The sequence below is a fragment of the Amphiura filiformis genome, chromosome 18 (genome assembly GCF_039555335.1).
Source record: "Amphiura filiformis chromosome 18, Afil_fr2py, whole genome shotgun sequence".
NCBI classification, from domain to species: domain Eukaryota; kingdom Metazoa; phylum Echinodermata; class Ophiuroidea; order Amphilepidida; family Amphiuridae; genus Amphiura; species Amphiura filiformis.
Window position 1 is genome coordinate 25809678 of NC_092645.1, and position 24504 is coordinate 25834181.

Here is a 24504-nt window from a genome sequence, read left to right on the forward strand (position 1 = left end):
GTATTATAATATTAAGGGGTGGGGTATGAATGTTTGGACAGTATATTTGTGGGACATGAGAGCACATCAGACATATCGAATTGCATTATGAATACGTACGAAGATGTCCTTGTGATATCAAATAATTCGCGATATAATACACATTTTATGGCAAATGATTAAAAATTGATATTTTTGATGTTTAACAGTCCTCGGAGTAAATTTTCTTAATCTAATGATATGTACTTTTAAAAGTGTATGCAGCTGGGATGAAAAGCCGACGATCAATGGTAAATTTTGACCTTCATATTGAAGATATACATTTTTTTCCAATAAGACCTAAACATTTTTGTTTTTGGTGGTTTGGGGGAAAAACCATATCTTCAATACGAAAGGTCAAAATTGCCGGCTTTTCTTCCAAGGTAAATACACTTTAAGTACATTATCATTAAGTTAACTTCGAAGACTGTTAAATATCAAAAATTTGAAAAAAAAAATCCAATTTTAATAATTTTGTCATAAAACTTGTATTATATCGCGAATTTCGAAAAATACAAATTATTTGATATCAGAAGGACATTCCTCATATTCAGAATTCAATTCGATATGTCTGATGTGCTCTCATGTCCAAACACATACTGTCGAAACGTTCATATCAGAGCCCTTCTTAATAATTATGTACTTATTTTCTAGATTATACCCTTTGTCAAAATGGTTTGGAGATCAGGCATGAATCATTCAATTGCTATGGTAAGTGAAGGGTGTTACACGCATTCCTGGAAAATAAAAATGTGTTCATTTGTTCAAAAAAATTCCTGAGAGATAATATTGATCTTGTAATCAAATTAACGTAACAGAAATAAACATCTCAAAAAGAGTAACTAACCCCCTTAATTAATGGTCATTATTCAACACGGGCTATTGTATTACAAATCTGTAAAATGCGTTGGAAGCAGCATTTATTTCTGCGCATTTTGACACCTCATTTGATACGATAACCCAGAAAACAAAAAACTCCGGTCAATTTAATGTAGTCAGGTCCAGATTTGAAAGTTGCACTTGCACATATCTGTCTTTGTTTAGGATATACAGGGGGTGAACATAACTGGTACCTTACTTTTTTGGCTTACTGTACATGTACTGAATACAAATCAATAGAATTTACAGCAACTTTCAAATATGTGGTTCTCTCTCTCTCTCTGGGTCAGATGGCGCAGGATTGCGCTGCTGTGGTCTTCACAAGAGTACGCCATCTACGTCTATCAAAAGCCAAACGTGTTGCACCATACATTCCGTGTGATGAAACGTTCTTCACATCATTTGTCCAAGATGTTGATGGACGTCCCCTTCCACGATGGCCTTCCACAGCTCCCTGACGAATCTGCTTCTCAACTCTCGATGATGGACTTTCTGATGTTTAAGTATGTGCCAATCGTATTCAGGACCCAGATATTTGTCTTCTTGTCTTTCCAAGATACTCCCAACAGCCTCCTATAGCACCACATCTCAAATGCATCTATCTTCTTCCTGTCATTCTTTGCCATTGCCCAGGATTCGCACCCGTATGTAGCAATTGAGAAGACTGTTGCACGGAGTAACCGTACCTTGAGGTTGATTGATAAACCACGACTCTTCCAGATCTTTGACATACTCTGAGTTGTTGTCCTTGCCATAGCTAATCTTCTTTTGATCTCAGATGTGCTATCACCTTTGTTGTCTATCATTGAACCCAGGTATTCAAATTGTTTAACCTCCTCGATCTTTTGACCATCTATCACAAAGTCCTCTCCAGTTCCAATAACCATTACTTTAGTCTTCTTGGCATTTAACAGAAGGCCTTTCTCCTCACTGGCTTCCTTGATGCATTTCAAAAGGGCCAGCAGTTCCTCTCTACTGCTGCATATTAGGGTGGTATCATCAGCATAGCGTAGATTTGTGATACTGCTACCGCCAAATTTGACTCCACCAGTAGACCCGTCCAAAGCTTCTCTCATGATGTCCTCTATATGTGGTTACATTGATTTAAATGTACGATGTGACGTCAATATTTAGACAACTGCTACAAATGAGGTGTCAAAATGAATAGTGGTCATTATTTAAGGGGGGGGGGATTACTTTTTTTTTGAGATGTTTATACCATGGATTAGTATATATATTCATTTCATAATCTATCAATTTAGCATACAAACCACATAAATTATACCTGACAAAGTATTAATGATACTGAAAACTAATGTTGATATTCCTTTGCTCATTTCAATTTGTAACTTTATTACCACACATCTGTAATTTCACTCAGATTGTCCAAAAGAGGAATATCGATTATCTTTAAACGCATCCAATATAATACCATCTCCTGGTTACCCTGCAAATTACCGCAACAACATTCGATGTGAGTGGACAGTGACACCATCATCAATGAGGAGGGTCCTTGTACGATTCCTGGACTTCAAACTTGAAACTGGATATGACATTTTGTATATTGGAACAGTCAACAATTCGAGGATTCTTACCTTTTCTGGTCATTATGACACGTCTGGCGCACTTACTATATCCGCGATTAACGAAAGTTTACGATTTGAGTTCACAACAGACGAAAGTGTCACATTTGGAGGCTTTTCGTTATCAGTATCTGATGTAGAAGATGGCGGTAAGAAACACGTCATTGATTAAAATGAGAATTAGTAAAAAAATGCAGAAGATGGAGGAAAGAAACATTTAAAGCGATTGAATGTCAGATTTATGATTTATTTATTAAACTTGCTTGAAGCATATTATCTGAAATAATTGACTAGAAAAACGTATTTCTCATGGCTAGTTAAATTAATATTCCCGGTATTGTCTGCATTCACAACACAGTATTAATACTACTGGTATTCAAAACAGAGTTCCTGTCACAGCAATATAAACCCAGCAAACACAAAACGTTTTCGATATCATTCGCAAAAGGTTATAAAAGGTTGTCAGAAAACGTTTAAATGTCGGCTTATATAAAGGGTATATTAAGAGTATAAAACGTTTTCATAACCTTAAAAAACATTTTTGATCATCTCCTGCTCAGCAAACAAAAATGTTTTACAGAAAACCTTTAAATGTCGGGTTATATAAAGGGTATAAAAACGTTTTAATAACATTCCAAAAACATTCTTGAAAACTTGATACAATACATGCTAAACAGAATGTTATGTTGGGGTTGAAAAAATATTTTGCGAAAAATGTTTGCCCAAAACATTTTCAATAACGTTTTAAAAACGTTTTCATGACCTTTATATAACCCGGAATTTAAATGTTATTAAAAGGTTTTGAAAAAAACATTTTAAAAACATTTCTGTGTTTGCTGGGTTCAAACATTTTAACATAATGTTATTGTAAACTATTTTTTGCAAACATTTTTGCCAAATATTGTGTCAATACTTAAACATTTAAAAATATTGTTGTAGTGTGTTTTCATACAAAACGTTTTAAAATGTTATCATGACCTTTATATAACCCGACATTTTAATGTTATTAAAACGTTTTTTACCTAAACCAAAAGCCAAAATATAACTTATTTAAAACGTTTTTAAAACGTTTTTTGTGTTTGCTGGGAAGCAATATCTTTCGTATATTTTATTGATACACAATGATTAAGTGAATGACGTTAACTATGTTAACTAACTGTAAACACAATTAATTATCATTAATATTATAGACGCTTAAAAAAAGAATTACACTTCTGTTTAATGTATTTATTGTTATTGGCTAGATTATGCCCTTTGTCAAAATGGTTTGGAGATTATCCGCGAATCGTTCAACTGCAACGGTAAGTTTGAGGCAATTCGGCAACGGTATTATATAGGTTTAACGCAATTCGTCAACTGTATTAGGTTTAACGCAATTCTTATTGTTTTAAACCAAATTTACCAATAACGTAGCAGAAATGTATCATGGACTTATATTTATTTAAGAACTGATCAATTTACCTAACAAACTACATGCACCTAACAAAGAATTAATGATACTGGCAGAGATGTCCAAAAGATGTATTTCAATTTAATTTTAATTGACGCCTACAGTAAAATACGACCACTTTGCTACCTTGAATATTATACGAAGAACATTAATTTGATGTGATTGGACAGTAGCACCATCACGAATTAGGAGGGTTATATTCAAATTCCTGATATTCTGACTTGAACCTGTAAACAACAGAGGAATTTGGCAGCGACGCGACCAGAGTTTGATATTCGTTAGCCTCATTTTAACTTGTAATATAAACATAACATTATGTTCATCTATAATTTCACACAGATTGTCCAAACCAGGAAACTCGGTTATCTTTAAACGCCTCCGTTACCATACAATCACCTGGCTACCCTGAATATTATACGAACAACATTCGATGTGAATGGACAGTAACACCATCAGCGTTGAGGAGGGTCCTAGTACGATTCATGGACTTCAAACTTGAACTTGGATATGCCATTTTGTATGTTGGAACTATCAACAATGCAAGGGCTCTTGCTTATTCTGGGTATATTGGTAATGAGACATCTCAACCACGCATTATATCCCCAGTTAACGGAGGTTTGCGATTTGAATTCACAACAGACGAAATTGGCATAGAACAAGGATTTTCATTATTAGTAACTGATGTAGAAGATGGAGGTAAGAAGCACATAGAAGGATTAAAATGAACTTGCTTTGCAATATTTTATGTAAAAGGGCTACGGGTGTGCATTTAAATTCCCAACGAACGATACAAATCGTATTATCCTAATATAGGAGATGAAAGAAAGAAACGCACACAGCGATTAAAAATGAAAGATTTCACGAGCAATAATTTGAAACATGCAAAAGGATATGACCTTTTGTTTTTTGGAACTTTTAACAATTCAAGTGTTCGTTTTCTATCTGACCGATATGCAACTGACAGTCGATGTACACCAAAACACACTTAAATGATACAAAACAGCACATTTAAACTGTTTTAACAGTAGTTTGTGTGTCCACAACAAATTGACAATACCATCAAACTTGACAATTTTACTGTTCACTGTTTTGTCAAAAGAGCTCCTCCAATGTCTGCCGTGGCGGACTTATACTGTGGAAGTTATCATGCTTGTTGCGCAAGCAACAAGCCGGTTCAATTCCTGGCGAGTTCACTTTTGAGTTTTTTCTTCTTGTTTTCTTAAAGGTTAAGCCTTTCCATTTCAAGCTACATCACTTAAAGTGGTCGTGCTTGTGCCAAAATAAAGACTGACTTACGTGTACAAGTAGGACTTGAAAATTAATGCTCTGCATGCTAGCCATGCGAGTCAACGGAAAAAGTTCAAGTTTTGAAATATTTTCTCAAAATATCAAGAGCTATCTTAAGAACTACGGAACCAAAACTAGGCTTGTTTGTACTCATTTTAATGTATTTTTCATGCTGATTCCAAACATGGTCATGAAAATGTACATTTATGAAAATTTTTTAAATTTTTGTTGAAACTTGTCGTTTGCAGTCGACATCCTCGTGAAGAGAGTTAATAAATCTTTTGGAAATTTCCCATGAAATATGTATCAATTCTCTTTGAATAGATTACACTCTTTGTCAAAATGGTTTGGAGATTATCCACGAATCATTCCAATGCTATGGTAAGAAAGATATTCTTTGTTTAGAAATAATTCGTTATTTTTATTTTATTCCATTGATTTTTGCCCATATTCGGTAAGGCAATAGACTGGGTTCCTATTGAACTTACACAGTTACCTGAATCGTTTTTGTGAAGTGATAATGCGAGTAGCTGTGCAGTGGTGATTGCAGGTGTTTGTATAGGTTATCTTTTATTGCATGTGTCTTTAAACTTGGTGAAAATTAGTACATTTCTATGCTTTTTGAGAGTGTATATTTCTGTGTGATAAATTGGCCATCTTGGATTGTTGGCAACAGCAGAGGGGATTGTCTGTGAGCGTACACCACGAATGAACTGTAAAGTCTCAAATTGTATTCTGAGTTATAGTGTAAAATGTGCATGAAGGTCGTATTCATAGGTACCTCAATTTGGTTCTACATGTATCCCATTTTGATAGCGCCAGTCAAACACCTCTCAAACAAATAAATAATCATATTGCTGAAGAGGAAAAAAAGCTTCTACCTATGTCTATAAAATTTGTAAATAGCTGTCCATCTTTACAAGCTGTGGGACTAACAACTTACTGCAGGGTTCTTTTAAATCAAATTTGGTATAAAAACTGGTCGCATGTCATATTTTGTTTCACAAACAGAGCTATACAATACTTGTTTTAGATTTAAACTCAATCTTATGTATTGCTAAATTAATTTTTCTCAAAGGGTATTTTTTATGAAGAAGACACTTGAAATTCTTAATTTTGGTAAATTCTACATGCCAATCTTTCGAGTAACATAGTCACGTGGTATTAATGTTATAGCTCTGTATGTGAAACGATTTTGTTTAAAATGGTGTTAATCTTAAAGGTCCGTATATAATGTGACCTACAAAAAGTGGAAATAAAAGAGGAACACGGCAAATTTAACATGATTTGCACAATGGTTACGGCATTCTATTGGACTACTAATATTCTACAAGCGGTTGTATTATAATGGGGTGTGTAGGGGTGTGTAGGGGTGGATGTGACGTGTGTAAGGATTGCAATGGGTAACTTGTAGCTTTTAGTATGATTTCATCATGCAGTTATTATTAACTACATGTATGCACACAACACAGGGGCACTCACAATAGGCAATTGAACCCTACTGGTAGCGCTGTGTTGTAGCTATAGGAGAAAAAAGTATAAAAGCTATGATTTTAGTACTTTCTCTATGTTTCAATTACTTATTCTTTTTAAAATATCTGAATTTTCAACACGGTACAAGCTTTAATAACGGTGGATCATACATTTGTATGAGAAAGAAATATACCATCTATATCTCGTGTTATTCCAATGCACATTTTGCTTCACCGGGGCGCCCTGGCTTGGTCGGATTTGCAAGAGGGTTGTCACGAAACCATAATAGGTACAAATTTAGTACTTTCTGTCAATCAAGTATGGTTTATTATCTACATGTCGATCTTTAAATAATAAGCATAGTCCATATAATAACGGTTGACCGCCTTGATGAGTAAATGACAGCAAACCAGTGAAAAATACCCCAAAACTCAGTCAGTGGAGCTCCGCCCGTACATGTCGATAGCGTCATTATCGATTGGATTAGTCGACCGTAGCGGACAATTCGATCGCTCATTGGATTAATATTATCACGTGGTAATAAATTTGCGTTGGACAATTCATTACTATAATGGTTTAGTACTGCATATCTCGGTTTAATCTTCATTAAGCGGGTTTATGGCTGGAAAGGTCACGGTGAATTTGCCGTGGACATAAGTGCACTATGTATTGGCAACTCTTCAAATGGATCCTTTGAAACTATATCACAATGTTTTATTTACCTGCTTTGCAATTCTTATCTACATCCTTCATGCAGTGACTTGTGGACCAAGATCTATTTTGCTCGACAGCTTAACTAACTTGACATCTCCCGGGTATCCATCTTCATACCCACCCGATCTCGATTGTCATTGGATAATAATAGTCGTCGACAATAAAAACTATGAATCGTTAATTGTCGCTCGAGTAAAAGATTTTGAATTGGAAGAAGGATTTGATATTTTGACTGTTGGTAACGGTCAAGTGACAAGAGAGAATCTAATAGCAGTACTGACTGGTGTGCTGAAAGTACGAGCGATTACTTCATCAACGTCTAGTATGTGGTTTGCGTTGAAGACCGATAGCACTGTTAATAAGTTTGGATATCGATTCGAATTGGAACAGATACCAGTTTCAGCTGCTGAAGGTAGGTAGTTTATTCCACATTAATAACCGTAATTTTAATTTCCCTTTTTAAATGGTACCGGGTCGTATATAAAGTCTGCACAAAAGTAACGCAGCTGTTATGGTCTCAGAACTAATCACAATATTTCAACATAGAAAGAAGGATGCTTTATTTACACGCATGTTGATAGCCCATCTGTCCAATGTCGTTCAATATTAACAACACATTTAGTGCTTTAAAAGAACGATACCCGAATTTGAAAATTGCAATTTACAGCGATCAATGATTATTGTGGCATGTATAACCCACCATTATCTTCCGCACTGACTTCAAATCAACACAAATAGTTGCAACTTTTTAGTGACGTAATGTCGGCGTCCGTCAGAAATTACTTAAATTTACTTGAACTGTAATTTCTTGCACAAATGTTCTACATCGCTCTCTAACTGCCCATGTTAAAAACAATAGTAGACAATCAATTGCACACAGATAATGAGGTTGATGTACCACGTCATACCCCGTGACAAAATGTGAAAAGTTGTATTCAGGCTGTACCTGTTTTGGCTGTGATCTTTAAAACTACTGGTTTAAGCTAAACCGATAGACATGATAGATTCCTGCCTGCGTGCCACACGCTTTTGTTACCTTACGTAACACGGGCATTTGACAATTAACGGAATTGTAGGAAGAAAATACATTCACAAATGTGCATTTGTTTGTTTTCGCCAGGTGTATGTAATAAAATGGATGAATATAATTGCGGATCTGGATTCTGTGTGACATTGGACGCAGAATGTGACGGCTTTGTAGACTGCTATGTGAACCAGGCAGACGAAAACCGATGTGGTTTGTTGAACAAATTTGTACTCTCCCCCAGAGAGGCTAAAACCCTAGTTATATTATATTTACTTGATTGCCTTTATAGTTTGCGCATCTAGTATACAAAAAGGACTTTGCTGTTAAAAGGGACTCGAATCAACGACCTTCGCTGTTCAAGCAACATTCTAACCGCTGTGCCATAGCAGCCCACGTGGCAATAGGGAGCGTATTATATACCTTTATTTATAAAGCGCCTTTCTCCAGATCTTAGAGGACTCAAAGCGCTCTAATTTCGCTGCAATGATGAATAATCACAATCAGATCGCATCAACTAGACCAGTTGCTGCCGAACGGCGCACACCTATCCGCATTTAGATTGTAACAACCACCAATTATCTGTGCAGCTCCCCAAATTCCATTGGGTGAAGGAAGTTTTTGATAACCAAACAACTAATCACCGATTTTTGCGATACAAGAGGAAACCGGAGATCCCGGAGAAAACCTGCGAGAGCGAGCATGGAATCGGGATAAACCAAGTGTACATGAGTCTTTGGGCCGCGCCGGGGCTTGAACCCGGGACCTCAGTGGTGCAAGGCGAGGGAACTACCGCTACGCCAACTCGCAAGCTACACAGAGTATACCTTTTTGCCCTATGTGCATAATTAATCTCGGTAGAAGAAAAGCGCTCAAAACATCCGTTTTAATATATTCCCAGCAAACACAAAAACGTTTTAAAAACATTTTAATAAGTTATATTTTGGCTTCTGGTTTAGGTAAAAACGTTATAGCATTAATAACATTAAAATGTCGGATTATATACAGGTCATGATAACGTTTTAAAACGTTTTGTATGAAAACACACTGCAACAGTATTTTTAAATGTTTTCAAAAAATGTTATTGTAAACTATTTTGGCAAACATTTTTGCCAAATATTGTGTCAATACTTAAATAACATTATGATAAAATATTTGAACCCAGCAAACACAGAAATGTTCTTAAAATGGTTTTTTTCAAAACCTTTTAATAACATTTAAATGTCGGGTTATATAAGGTCATGAAAACGTTTTTAAAACGTTATTGAAAATATTTTGGGCAAACATTTTTCCAAAATATTTTTTCAACCACAAAATAATATTCTGTTTAGAATGTTTTGTATCAAGTTTTCAAGAATGTTTTGGAATGTTATTAAAACGTTTTTATACCCTTTATATAACCCGACATTTAAACGTCTTCTGTAAAACATTTTTGTTTGCTGAGCAGTAGGTTATCAAAAATGTTTTTTAAGGTTATGAAAACGTTTTATACTCTTAATATACCCTTTATATAACCCGACATTTAAACGTTTTCTGACAACCTTTTATAACCTTTTGTGAATGATGTCGAAAACGTTTTGTGTTTGCTGGGTTATTGGTCCTAACTCAGGCACCCAAGATATAGAAATAGAAATGCAAATATTTGCTTTCACGATTCATCCTATAAGATCCATTTATCAATATTCAGAGGTACACTGCAATTATTTAGTTAAATGGCTAAAAATAAAAATAAAACGCCCCTGCTGTTCCACTCTCCTTAAGAATACCATCTTCCAGTATCACGATAAAAAGCACTATATTTATAAAAATTGTTTTGCTTGACAATTTGCAGTAAATGTCACCTGTCCTGGGTCCTATATGTGTGAACAAGTACCTGATGTAAACATTTCAAAGTCAGAGTGTGTGATGATGGAGGAAGTATGTGATGGCCAGGAAGGATGTCCTGAGGGAGATGATGAAACCCAATGCGGTAAGTACAAAGGTTGTGTGAGGTCTTTGATCCTTAGAGAAAAGATTGAGCTGGTCAATATGGTGATGTCCAGCATAACAAATGGCAGAGAGGGAGTAGGATTTATAATATCTAAGGAAGTATTATAGAGCCCAGAGTTCTGTAAATGTGTTCCAAGCGTATGCATCAATATCAGCTCGCAGGACACTGTAAGTTGTACATTCTATAGGAGAGTATAGCCAAAATGATTTGCTGAGCTTAGCTGTGTTGCCTTCACTGACGCATAAGCTTATTTTTTGCCGGAGCCTTCGATACCAACAAGCAAACAGTATATTTGCTAATATAGGTCAGAGCCTTCAGCAAAGCACCAGGATTATAAACACGGGTCGATGATACAACCATAATCAATTTCCTTTGTGTTAAGTAAGTACATGACGATCCACGCATCAAATCCTCAAGTGGTCAATAATCAAGCATGCATTGCTGTAAATAGAAAGTCAATTAGGTGTCCAGAGTTGTCAATTCAAGCATACTGGTAAAATAGATTCGATCGAATTTAGTCAACTGTGGTTTCAGAGCGGTGTGTGTAATTTCAGCGAAGCCTGCAAGTTTTCTACATGCTTATAGGGGGTTTGAGCTTTGCTAAAAGCATGATACCCCTTCGCTAGAATGCGTTACCGAAGGCAGCGAAGCTTGGTTCAGCTCAATGAACCATTTTGGTAGTCCTCTCTAATGTTCTACAACTACACGCCCACAAGTTCCTTTTAATGACCAATTAGAGACGCACTTTATTATAGTCAAGTACGGCTTTGGTAATGTCAACAGCAGATGAAGAAGTTCCTGGAGAGGCTGCAGTTTTTGGTCATCTTGTTGTCTAGTTGTTTCGGTTATAATATATTAGCCTATCCTCAACATTTGTATAATATTGAGCTTATCTCATAGGTCTTTTTAGGTCAGCAACAAAAATCAGGAAAAGATATTAATATACATCTGCGCTCATCTGTAGATGACATTCTATTATACAATCCTATCGAGTATGAACAAGCTTTAGAACTTAAGTTATGAGAGAGGAGGTATAACTTATTGAATGACCCTCGCGACAAAAGTTATGGCACATCGGCATACTTATTACAGATAACAATATTCGAACTTCCACATGCAATAGATGTCGTTGACTCATCAAACAATTATTTAGAAGAGATTTAATATAGGCCTAATACTTATATCGTACTCATAATATTTCGATTCTACATTCCAAACCTTTTGGATCGTTGCATAGATAAAAATAGATGTCCTGAGGAATGTAAGTGTGCCTATAAGGAAAATATTCTGCACATAAATTGTACTGAAGGATGGAGCATGGACACTATCCAGAATATGGCTAAAACGGTAAACAGGCTGTGAGTATTTTAAATATGGAAACTTTTAATAATTGCATAAAATTCTAAATAAGTCAAGGGAGCCAGCCCATATGCCCCATTAGAAAAACCACATTTTCTATCGTAATTGTAACAAACATAGGTCTACTGCTTCAATATGCAATCACCTATGGAAGGGTGACGAATAATATACTAAACTGGCGGTTACAGTGACTTGGGAGCAATGGCTGTTGTCTATAAGATGTACAAAGAATTAACGTCAAAGGTCATTTAGGGCCTTTTCCAGTATGCGAACAATAAAACGTGATTTTAACTAAGAATGCTAATCATTCCACATATAACATAACACAATGACGTCACTTGTACAAGTGCATTGGCTATAGTTAGTATTTAAAAATGGTAAATAATTGGGTTCAAAGGTTATTCAAGGATCATTTCCGATAGGTAACATGATACCTCCAAAATGCTGTTGCTTTCGCAAATTTCAAAGTCCACTATGCCCGAAATGGGGATTTCTTGTGATTTTCACTAGAAGTGCTACTCCTTCTACACATTGCATGCACATATATGCATTACGTGTCTTAAAAGGTGAAAAGGGAAGTAGATCAAAAATGCTAATTTGCATGAAACAAAAATAGCCTCTTATGTTAGGCTCTTATTGTAGCAAAAGAATAGAGCAAGGTATGGAAATAAAATTCTGTATGCACATTGGAAATATCTTTAGCAATATTTTGGCACATGAGTTTGTTCTGGATGATTATTGATAAAAATTGATAGTATTGATTTTGGACTTTAGAAGCTCGGATCAATGATGATACAAAAATTGACCAGCTAAAAAGCATTTAAAATTATGACTTCATTCATATTTTCCGAACCCAAGCAACATCCAAACTGGTAATAACTCAGTTTCACCAAAAACTGTAGGCATATTTCTACAAAAAACCCATGCAACCACAATCTGGTTTGGCAATGGGCCTCAAGAACAGATAGTTAATATTGCATTTACAACTGATTGAGCATCTCAGAAGAAATAAAACAAAGAAAGAAACTGGTGAAACAATTTCTGAGCTGCAGAGTAAAAAAAATATGTGCTTGAACATTAATTCTCATTTCCTTGTAAGTTAAATTTATAGCCTAAAACAAGCTTATTTTGTTATTTAAAATCAGTTTCTATAATATCTATCTAATAATAGTATTCATTCCAAAATGGGTTTTTTTCTTAAAATAAATAGGTTTATAGATTAAAAACACGGATGAACTTGAGCACTTTGAGCACCTTGAATCAGTTATAACATTAAATTTGACCCCTTCCCAAAAAGTATTCAAAAAATTATGAATTTCAATTTTAATGTTTACATTATATTTTCTGACCCTAGCAACATCAAAACTAATAATTGAATTTCGTCAAAATGTGGCTTATGCAGCTCAGATTTTCAGTTCAAGGCATGTTTGACTAGGTCAAAATTGCATTGACTCGTATTATCGTTAACATTGCATTTACCGCCTTTTTACAGGAATCTTACCGGTGGACTCGTCAGTTCCGTAGAACCTGGTTTATTCAAAGGACTCCTAGCATTACATACACTGTGAGTATAAAGTCGTGAAAACTGGGGTTTAATCTAAAATGATTATTACTAATATATAGGACATCAAAAATTTCTTTCATTTAGAGTAGCGTGAAGTTTCCAATTGAGCGCTGGATTGGGTGATTTGACTAACAGGCATTTATCGGTTACTTTAACCATTTACACCATTATCCTTATTCTGTGGAAATATTATACAGGGGGAAGTAGGAGTACAACCTGTGAATATAGACTTGAAACCAACCTTGAGTACAACCTGTGAATATAGACTTGAAACCAAAACAAGGACTGAAACCACTGTGTTGCCCGCTATCACTATTGTTATTGAGAGACTCAACATTGCACCAATTTGGTCGCTCTAACATCCCCCCTCCCCACACACACACACCACCCCGCTCCAACCACCACCACCACCACCACCCCACGCATTCTAATGTATTATAACTACAGAGATTATTGTTTTGTTGACAGGTCTTTAGAGAATAGCAGTATCAATCATCTCGAACAAGGTGCATTTGACGGTCTTACCAATTTGACATGGTTGTAAGTAACACGGATCATGCAAAATAAGAACAAAGTCGTGCAAAAAAAAATGTGTATATTTCTCATCATGATGTATTAGAATGTCAACGGAAGTTATTGGTGATTTAAACAATAAACTCAAACAAATTAACTCAAAGTAATTTGACAATATCCCCATATTGCTTCATCTGGTCACACCCCAGCAAACACAAAAACGTTTTAAAAAGGTTTTAAATAAGTTATATTTTGGCTTTTGGTTGAGGTAAAAACGTTTTAATAACATTAAAATGTCGGGTTATATAAAGGTTATGATAACGTTGTAAAACGTTTTGTATGAAAACGCACTACAACAATATTTTTAAATGTTTTCCAAAAATGTTATTGTAAACTATTTTTGCATTTTTTTTTGCCAAATATTGTGTCAATACTTAAATAACATTATGTTAAAATATTTGCACCCAGCAAACACATGAATGTTCTTAAAATGTTTTTTTTTTTCAAAACCTTTAAATAACATTAAATGTCGGGTTATATCAAGATCATGAAAATGTTTTTAAAACGTTATTGAAAATATTTTGGGCAAACATTTTACGCAAAATATTTTTTCAATCCCAAAATAACATTCTGTTTAGAATGTTTTGTATCAAGTTTTCAAAATGTTTTTGGAATGTTATTAAAACGTTTTTATACCCTTTATATAACCCGACATTTAATCGTTTTCTGTAAAACATTTTTGTTTGCTGAGCAGTAGATTATCAATAAATGTTTTTAAGGTTATGAAAACGTTTTATAATCTTAATATACCCTTTATATAACCCGACATTTAAACGTGTTCTGACAACCTTTTATAACTATTTGCGAATGATGTCGAAAACGTTTTGTTTTTGCTGGGACTATACATGTATATTTCAATACTTCTTGAAGGATGCTAATAAAAATTATTCTTAGTCAGTGGGAGTGGTCTAGTTCGTAGACACATTTTTGATTGGACAATCGCAAGATTTCGGGTGCCGTTTATCAGGCCGTAGACGACCCCACGTCATCATGCGTCTTGATAATGCCTTACACGCTTGTAGAGGTGCGCGTATGAATTGCGCTGTAATGCGTAGACTAGTGCGGAATACGCGACGCGCTAGCAGTACGCGCAACAGATTACGTGAAGTTGTAAACAAGTTTCGTTCATTTTATAATGAGGGGAGTTTTTATGACGGTAACTTAGTTTTTGCTTTAAAAAATTGTTTACAGTTATTAAAATAATATTTAACTGACTAAGAATGAGAATAAACGATAGGAATTTTTATTTTGCCTATCCTCTACCTATGATAGACGACAGGCAGGTCAATATTTTTATCGTAGTGGATACCGGCTGCGCCGGCATCCACTACTCAAAATATTGGACCTGCCTGTCGTCTATCACAATAGAGGATAGGCAAAATAAAAATTCCTACCGTTTATTCTCTAAAACACTAGTGTATGAATTAGAATAAGTTGGGAGTACATGGTAAAGTGAAGTGATCTAAATTAGTGATCATACATATTTGTTACTTTTTTTTACATTTTTTCCAGAGATCTTTCACGCAACAACATTTCAAATCTATCAAGTCACGGCTTCCGTGGTTTACCTCAGTTGAAAGAATTGTAAGTCGTGGTATTTTATCAGACCAAAATATTTGGAATTGGATTTTTGAGTATTAAAACTTATTGAATGCCTTTTATTAAATATATTATTCTAGAATAAGTTGAAATGTTTTCCAATTCCAAAGAAATACTTTGATCATCAATTTTCTTATCAGTTCCCTCAAAGTAAATCAAAGAAGCATAATTTTTCACAAGGCTTGCCGTCCCAAATAATAAGTGAGACAAGCATGGAATTAAAAGAGAGCAAATCACATCAAAGCAGGGGAGATTAGTGATGACATTTAAACTCCATTTAATTGAAGTTTTAAACTGTTGCATCAATAATAATTCCGTCCAGACATACTTATATATATATAAATGAATTTTATTATATTGCCACGGTAAATGTCACATTATCAATAATACGACTGCTTAGTGCCAGACGTGGATAAGTTCAAATATCTGCCCCCTGTGAACATTTGGCAATTTACACACATTATATTGTACTCATCTAACACATGGCAGCTATTTCACCCACTTCTTGCATTAATCACTCACAGAAGTGAGCAAGTGCAAATAGCTGCCCTGTGGACATTTGGCAATTTCCCACAGTGTATTGTCCTTTGTTTTGAGGGGGGCATATTTGTAATACTTACATATGTTCCAACTTATATCTATGAGCAAACTGTCAAATTCGCCCTATTTGTAGTAAAACGGGATGATTTTCTGTTGGTCCAACATATTACTATAATTTTTCAGATTATGATAATGTGTCGGAACGATCGCAAAACTTAATCTCCTACGAAGCCAGTTTGGTTACGCTCCCTCCACACATATGGAGGGAGCATAACCAAACTGGCGGCGTAGGAGACTAACTCGTACTCGGCGTCCTAATCCAAAAAGTGCGAAATATTACGAGTGATAGAGGTGAAGTCTATGATGTTGTTTCTTTGCAAATTTCCAATGTTTTTCGCGTCTAAATGTATTGGGAACTTTCATAATGATTGCATATTATCATTTGGGAAAAAAAAGACAAATATCAGAACCCTGTGATTCGTGAACATTTGACAATTTACACACATTATTGTATTCATCTATTATTTCACTTTCCCATTTCTGACAAGAATAGTTTGCGTGGATAGTCTACGCAAGCAGCCTTTTGGCTCTTTTACTTTCAAAGTTTCACCATCAATGTTTGACAGCTTGATTAGATATTCTTTTGTTTGATCTGCTAATTGTGTTGTCAGATTTCATCAAAGATATAATAATAATGTGCAAACATGCTTCAGCATGGATGAAATTTCGGGTTTTTTCATTGAAAGAAGCATTTTTTTACCAGCTGAGTAATTTCACCATGGTAATCTTTTATGGGCTTCTATAGCAAAGCTGCTTTCAGAGTTGTACTATTTTGCAAGCTTAATATATGTAACATCAGGCCGGGTTTCTCTGACTGCTGTAGGTTTTAAATACCAAAAGGTGTCAGCAATGTACAAATTAGTAGACTGAAATATTCCTCAGATATCGAAATAAATATATTCAGTTCCATGCAGCAAAGCAATAAAAGTAAAACTAATGTTCAGGAAATCATTGATTACAGATACTTGCTGGGTGTGCCAATTTCCACGATCCAAACCGATGCCTTTCTTGAAACTACACAACTTGAGATTTTGTGAGTGTAAATATAATAAATTGATTCATCTGGTTTGTAAATATACAGCAAAATATTTTACTCACTTCACACGCATCATCAGAATGATGTTGGTAAATCCTTACTTCCGGTAGTTACTAACAATCATAAAACTAATAATTAAATTTAGGCGATTTTGGACATTCTTCGTTCAATACGGCAACAGCCAATATCGTTAACAAAACAGACATAAGACTCTAATGAGACTTATGAGACTCTAATATCAGGTTACATGAATTTTACTGCAATTATAATTACCCAAGACTAATGGGAAAGATTAAACTGCATTTGCTTTTCTCACTAAATAATGTTACAACCAAACAGCCGTACTCATCATTATCAGTCGGCTGCGGAGCAGGCGACTACAAGCTTTCTCCAACTATTGCGATCTTGGGCAAGCGAAACAATTTTGTTTGAATGCAACATCCCCTCAGTATCTCCCAGGAGGTGCTGGACATGCTGTAAGTACAGTGTACGTGGCCGTCCCGGTTTCCTCTTCCCATGCGGTGGAATATAAAGGACATAATCTTTCACAGGCTCGTCGTCTTCAAGACGCAGTGTATGGCCGAGAAATTTGAGTTGGTGAATCTTGACAGCGGTACTATAATGTCACAATGTTCAATACAAAATTAAACATGTCAATGATATTTTCTTCACATGGTTTATTTTATAGAGTTCTGATACGACGGAGTGGAACGGAGACAAAAATAGATGTTAGTCATGGTCTGAACAGTTTGAAAGAGCTGTAAGTTATTTCTTCGTAATATTCCCCCAATCGAAAGATACCTGGTATATAATGCCAATATTACGTAAAGAAAGTCCAGTGGATAATATGTTTGACCCAATAATTTTACTTCTTTGTTTGAGTAACAAAATATAATTATGATCGAGAGGAATGTTGTTGAGTGCTTTGAGACCACACTCAAACGAGTTAAAACTCAAAGAAATGTCTTTAAAAGGATAGGAAAAATGGCTCGGCGTGACTTCAAAACGAAGTTGCGACTGAAACCTTCAGTCTTCAGCTGGGTTGTGATGTAAATGTCCTTGAGTACCGGTAATTTCTGGTCTAGATGACAATCGGCGAGGAATTTTCTTAATGATTCTGTCCCAGCTGTATGAAATTTTCGCCTGAACGCCTGCTCCGCAGTTGAGGGATGGTTGGTCAGCCCTCGCTCGGAAGTTATTTGCATCACAACCCCGCTGAAGACGCAACGTCGGCTCGTCCGTCAAAGATCAGTTACGACGCGGGACTACCGATTGTTATTGTTCTGCAAGGCTCACTCAGTCATTTAATAAGGCAATACAAACGATCGAATTTGGTATTCAAATGAACAAAATTTTGAGTTACACCTTTTCAGTGTAAAAAAATTTTTCTCGGCCAAATGAAAAGCAATAATTTTCATTTTTCAGTAAATGTCAGGAAAAACTGTAATGCGTGATACTGTATTTTTTCAAATCTTAGTGTTAAAACTTAGTCGTGAAATTCAGTCATTTAGTGTAAGATTTTCGATTTTGATAGGCTTCAACTCTGCCCGCGAGCCTTTTTTGGATCAACCTTTTAGCTTTTCAAAGTAATATAGTTCGCTAAAGAAGGATTTTTCCCAACTTTCTAACGCACATCACCGTGAGCGATATATCATAGTTTTGTCAGAATTTCCGTTTTGATTCCATAATTTTTGACTACCAGCTGAAAATTTTTCAAATCCAAGCGTGAAATCTTAGGCTAATACTAGCATTGTGGATCGATATCTCTGGGTGCCCGGCCTGGATACAGTGTTGCCAGAACTTCAATATAGCAAAGAAATTACCTAGTGTTTCAATTGTCATGAAGGTGACTGGGTATAGTGCCTTTTGTTTGTGTTTGTTTGAAATTGCTTAAACCCACCGAAAGTCATAATGAAGCAGCCAAAACAATACAAGGTTAAACATGGAAGTTTATAACAACCTATTATAATGACCTAAAGGAAAAATCATTTATGGCAACAATGAGCCTTGCATTGTAAGTCATGGTTAAAATGTGTTGAGTACCCACCCCACCCCCATAGGCCTACATAATAATACATACCGGTACCTTATAATATTTATATAGCACGGCTATAGCTATAGCCTACATTTAGAAAGTAGGTCCTATAGCGCTAAATTATGACAAATAGGCCTACACAAACCCGAACGCAAGTCTGAAGGGTGTAATGAAAATGCCAACCCGCGATGGGGGGGTCATTCAAAATTCACCTGGAGATAGGAGGGACAGAAAATTAAAATCCCCTCTAATAACACGCGAATTTTTCTAGGTTTGGACAGTGGATTTTCCCAAGAACCTCATCCTAGGTAAATAAACAAATAAACAAACAGACAAAATGTTTTTCATAATCATGGAATCCATAGCCCCTATAAATTGAAATTGCAGGCTATCACGGGAGCAAATTTCCAAAATTCACCTCATTTACCAGAATTGGGGATTTGGGCTACCAAATCGCTGGTCAGGCAATCCTGGTTTTCAATGGAAAAGGGACCTGGTTGACAACAATTGAAATATCGATTATTTCTGCTGGTTGTTCTGGAGATAAAGTACTGAGTTTGACATTTTCGGAGCATGAAGGGAAAAAGGGTAAAATAAAAACGGAAATTCTGACAAAACTATAATATATAGACCCACACGATGTGCTTTACAGAGGTGGGAAATATCTTTCTTTAGCAAACTATATTAGTTTGAGACGCTAAAAATGAATTCCGTAAAAAGCTCACGGGCGAACTAAAGGCCTATAAAAATCAAAAATATCACACTAAAAGACAAAATATGATGCTTGAATTTTAACACCAGGATTTAAAAAAAAATGTATATCCAAGCACTATGTCTTTAACTGACATTACCGAAGAAAAAAAAATATTGCCTTATATTTGACCGAGAAAATAAATTTCATAGCAAAAGGTGTATCTCTGAATTGTGCTGATTTTAACATGTATCGATCGACTTTTAGCGCGACTATGCATTTCTAAAGAATTGGTAGTCCCGCGTCCTAACTGAGATAGGTATGTATGGTTGAGCAGACATATCCAGAAGAATCAGAGTCTACACAGTTGAAAACACAATAAGCCTTCATAAATTCATTTATCACATGATATTTTATTATGTTTAATCTAATATGAAAACAGTGGCATGACTTAAACATTAATATAACAAACATAAATCTTCACCATGTTTGCCGTCGCAATGAATACATGCACGCCTGGGAATCGAACACAAGACCTGTGTCTTGCTTTTTCCTCTACAAAGAAGATGGTTATTTATTTCTCCCATTTAGGCCCTAGATACTAAGCGTCATTTGCAGGAGGATATAAGATTATAAGTGACCGCTTATGTGCTCGAATTTAAACATCCATAATCATGGATAGGGCACAAGTCTCGTAAGCCTGGGGTCTTAGCTTTGATTCCCAGGCGGGTTCACCTTTTCTATTTGAAAAATAATTATGTTATTAAGTTTTATTCAATAATTATGTACATTTCGATATTTTACAGGTACGTTGATGATCGTTCCTTATGCTGTCAAATTAAAAGTTTAATATGCGTCACCGTGGAACAGCATCCTCCACTTTTCATGACATGCGGAAGTCTTATGCAAAACAGTGCCCTACGTGTCTTCATGTGGGTTCTCGGAATCAGTGCCCTTATTGGTAACACATTCGTCGTAGCAGTGAGAGTTAGGGAAAGGACAACGTCTACCAACCAAGCTAAACAGTCTTTCTTAATTGGAAATTTGGCCGTTTCAGATTGCCTAATGGGAATATACATGCTAATTTTGGCGTCTGTTGATTTGTATTATGGCGATGAATATTTCGTGTACTCAGATCAGTGGCGTTCGTCCAACTTATGTAAACTCGCCAGTTTTTTATCTCTTCTCTCGAGTGAAGCATCTGTGTTCTTCATAACATTGATATCAATTGATAGGTTTATTTGCATTGTATTTCCCTTTTCTCGATTCAAGTTCCGTGTCACGTCAACTAAAGTAGCCACAGCAATAATATGGTTAATAGCATTTGGATTAGGTTTAGCCCCTACTTTGCAAGCAGGGCCCGACTCTGATTTTTACGATCTATCAGATGTCTGTATCGGCCTTCCATTGATTACCCGTCCTTCAAGCTACCGCATTCAATCAAGCGACGTTGGCGGTCCTTTTTCTGGGAGATCATTTGATATCCCTGTTCCAGAACAATTTGAACCTGCTTGGTATTATTCCATCGGAATTTTCTTAGGCATCAACCTCTTTTGCTTTTTGGCAATATTTCTATGTTACGTTGTCATGTTTATCACTGTCAAAATGTCACGAAACAAATTTCAGCAAAATCAGTCAGAACGACGAGATAATATCAAAATTGCAACCAAAATGGCGGCGATAGTTGCTACAGATTTTATCTGCTGGATGCCGGTTATTATTATGGGTATTCTATCTCAGACTGGGGCTGTCATGATACCTCAACAGATGTACACGTGGTCTGTTGTATTTATTATCCCTATAAATTCATCTCTTAATCCGTATTTGTACACAATCGCGTCTTTGATTACCGATATTCGCAAGAACAAACAAGCCCGACCATCGGCTCCGCATTCCGATAGTAACAACACACGTAATACGAATGTAGTATCAGACACAAATTTATAAGCCCCAAGACATTGACACTGCTTTCAATATTGTGTGAAGGTAAGTTATGGGTAAATTTGGGCCTATTTATGTCTAAATTATTGATCCAAACTATATATAGTATAGATTAGCGACCAAATGTACGTGTATTGTTTTAAGTTTAACAAAAGCAACAACAATGACGATATAATGTGTGGGTGCCAAGACAAACAGGAAAAGAGGGTATGCCGTGGGCGTCCCTCGTGAGCATTGATACCACGGGGCGGAGGGTTTGAAACGTACCTAATATATGACACATTTGAATGTTTTAGTTTTATCTAAATTCTAGTAAATCATACATGATTTTGATTAATGCCAATTAAATTACTAATCATCAGCTAATGTGTCAATTAACTGATCAGCTTTATGTTAAGCTATTTGTTGTAAATAAATTATAATATTTGATATAAAAATTATAGGCTGTGTCAGTGATGTGATCACATTTAGGTACTGATAATAAAATATATGCTGATATCTTAACAATTTGGTTGTACATTAATTGAAAGGTATGCACCTTATAAAGGTGTGAACCAAATTAAATCAGTAGAATATTTTTGTACAATAACTACAATTACATTGTACACTTTCAAGTTTCTTATAACAAGATAGCACAAGCTCAACTGCCATTACTGCAGAGTTGTATTTCTCCAAAAACTACAATTCAAATAATAAGCTAAATTGCCTAATAAATTTGTACATACTCATGAATTTGTATTTCTGCATTCCCCGAAAGGTCAACAGGAAGTCTCCAAAGAGGTCACCAGGTATATCGTCACCAAAAGTTATTCGCTAGGTCCCCGAAAAGTTATCGGGTAGTTATCCGCTAGTTCCCAAAAAAGTCATCGGGTGGTTACCCGCTAGTTTCCCAAAACAGTCATCGGGTAGTCACCCAGTACCTATTACATGAAAGGTATCCACTATGGTTTACCAAAAAAATTTCGGGTAGTCACCTGCTACCTATCTAATTTGCATGTGAAATTTGCCGGTGTCTACCCGGTGACTATCGGGAAGTTATCCGAAAAGGTCTCATATTTTTTTATGTGTATACCTCTTTGTGTTCTAACACTATTATTGTAAGGAATTGTAATACTTTTAGTTGTATTTCTTCAATGCATAAACCTTTGCAAATATATAGCCGATAGGAATGTGAATTTTGATATTAATTGATTATTATATGTACTCAGAATTCATCATTTGGTAGACTAAGGCATTCTAAATAATATATATTATATAAAGTAGTTCCACGTTTATTTGTAATACTGTATAGCATATTTAAACTGAACAAATTTGTTTATATGTGACGTGTCATGTCAAAAGGAGACACTTTTGGGCATGATAGTAAATGGAGAAATAGCCAAAAATCTGCCCGGGTGTGATTTTTTTCACAATTTAGTTTTTTTGCGAATTTGTGATGTTATTAATGTTTAAAATTATGGTCTGATAGTTTCAAACCGGAATATAACTGACATCTTGTATTTTTTGAGACATTTTTCAAGGTAATTCCTACTCTCAACATTGTCAATTATATTTTTAAAGACCGATATCTCAATTTCCAATTTTATAATACCATAACTAAATATTTTAAAGATATGTAAAAAAACACCTCAAAATTGATAACCTGCCCAAAAGTGTCTCCTTTTGACATGACACATTACATATATATATTCGATAGGTATCGACTATTTAGTGGAAGTAAGAACAGGACACAACAAATGTACCTGCATATGATTTTCCAAATATGTTTGTGCTAAACAGTTAGTAATAGGTTTTCAAAATAGGTTGTTTTGTTAAATCTTGGAATTCACCAATTTTAGGCAATATCCTGTAACTTTTATTAGTCCCAGTATCAGTAAGCTATACCTTACTACTAGAAGCTTACGGAATGTTTTTGGATTTCACGATTTCATTGAAGTGTACTTCTGGAGCTACTCACATTCCCAGGGGCATGTACGATTTCTTCGGAAAACATCGAATTCGAATGTCGGATTTCAGCATGATATTGAGAAACATATCATCTACTATATGATACCAAATGTCATGGCGGGTTATGGGCCTTAAATAGAGATATTGTTTTTGTTTTTTTGCGTGTAACGTGAAACCTCAACGGCAACCGCGTGTTACTAGCTAAAATCAGTTAGTAGCCCTCTAAAGGGTAAAATACATTGTGAATTGGTCAATCGTAGAATTCACGTACGCAGTTTACAGCGAGTTTTGTAATTATTACTTGATTTTGATATTTAAGTAATACGATAAAGTCATCATAGGCATTAATGTGTTGGTTTTCAAAGAAATAACAAAACTAATTATTTAAGTAATAAAAATACTATTCGGAAATTGCAGCAAGATTTGCAGATGTCTTTATTTTAACAGTACCAGTTCTCCAGTTTTGCTAGTTTTCCTAATCTTTGGGCTAAATTAATAGCATCATAAAGGTCATAATTTTATACTGACAGCTTCGCTATGTACTTTATAGCTTGTATATGCATATATTAAATAACTATTATCTACAAAAACCTTATAACAATGTTTTATATAAAATGCTAATATAAAACGTTTTCTGTTATGATGTGAAGGGTTAATATAAAAACAGGGAAAATCTGTTCAGTAGCAATGCATACGATTAAAATCAGGGAAAACACAGACACGTATAAACGTATAAAGTTA

At 35.3% G+C, this 24504-nt stretch overlaps 1 protein-coding gene across 2 annotated transcripts in view; it reads left to right on the forward strand.

Annotated features, from left to right (window-relative positions):
* The window catches only part of LOC140140046 (uncharacterized), a 46200-nt gene extending 22021 nt beyond the window's left edge, over positions 1-24179 (forward strand). The window contains exons 6-20 of one of the 2 annotated variants that reach the window (XM_072161857.1): positions 673-729; positions 2279-2629; positions 3725-3781; positions 4270-4626; positions 5542-5598; positions 7448-7816; positions 8525-8641; positions 10260-10397; positions 11656-11776; positions 13270-13341; positions 13810-13881; positions 15427-15498; positions 17075-17146; positions 17838-17909; positions 20682-24179. In XM_072161857.1, the coding sequence (XP_072017958.1) occupies positions 673-729; positions 2279-2629; positions 3725-3781; positions 4270-4626; positions 5542-5598; positions 7448-7816; positions 8525-8641; positions 10260-10397; positions 11656-11776; positions 13270-13341; positions 13810-13881; positions 15427-15498; positions 17075-17146; positions 17838-17909; positions 20682-21822 (3125 nt within the window). In that variant the 3' untranslated portion in view covers positions 21823-24179. The remainder of the gene's footprint in view (positions 1-672; positions 730-2278; positions 2630-3724; positions 3782-4269; positions 4627-5541; positions 5599-7447; positions 7817-8524; positions 8642-10259; positions 10398-11655; positions 11777-13269; positions 13342-13809; positions 13882-15426; positions 15499-17074; positions 17147-17837; positions 17910-20681) is intronic. The other variant, XM_072161858.1, reaches the window with a different exon arrangement.
* The last annotated feature ends 325 nt before the right edge of the window (positions 24180-24504 follow it).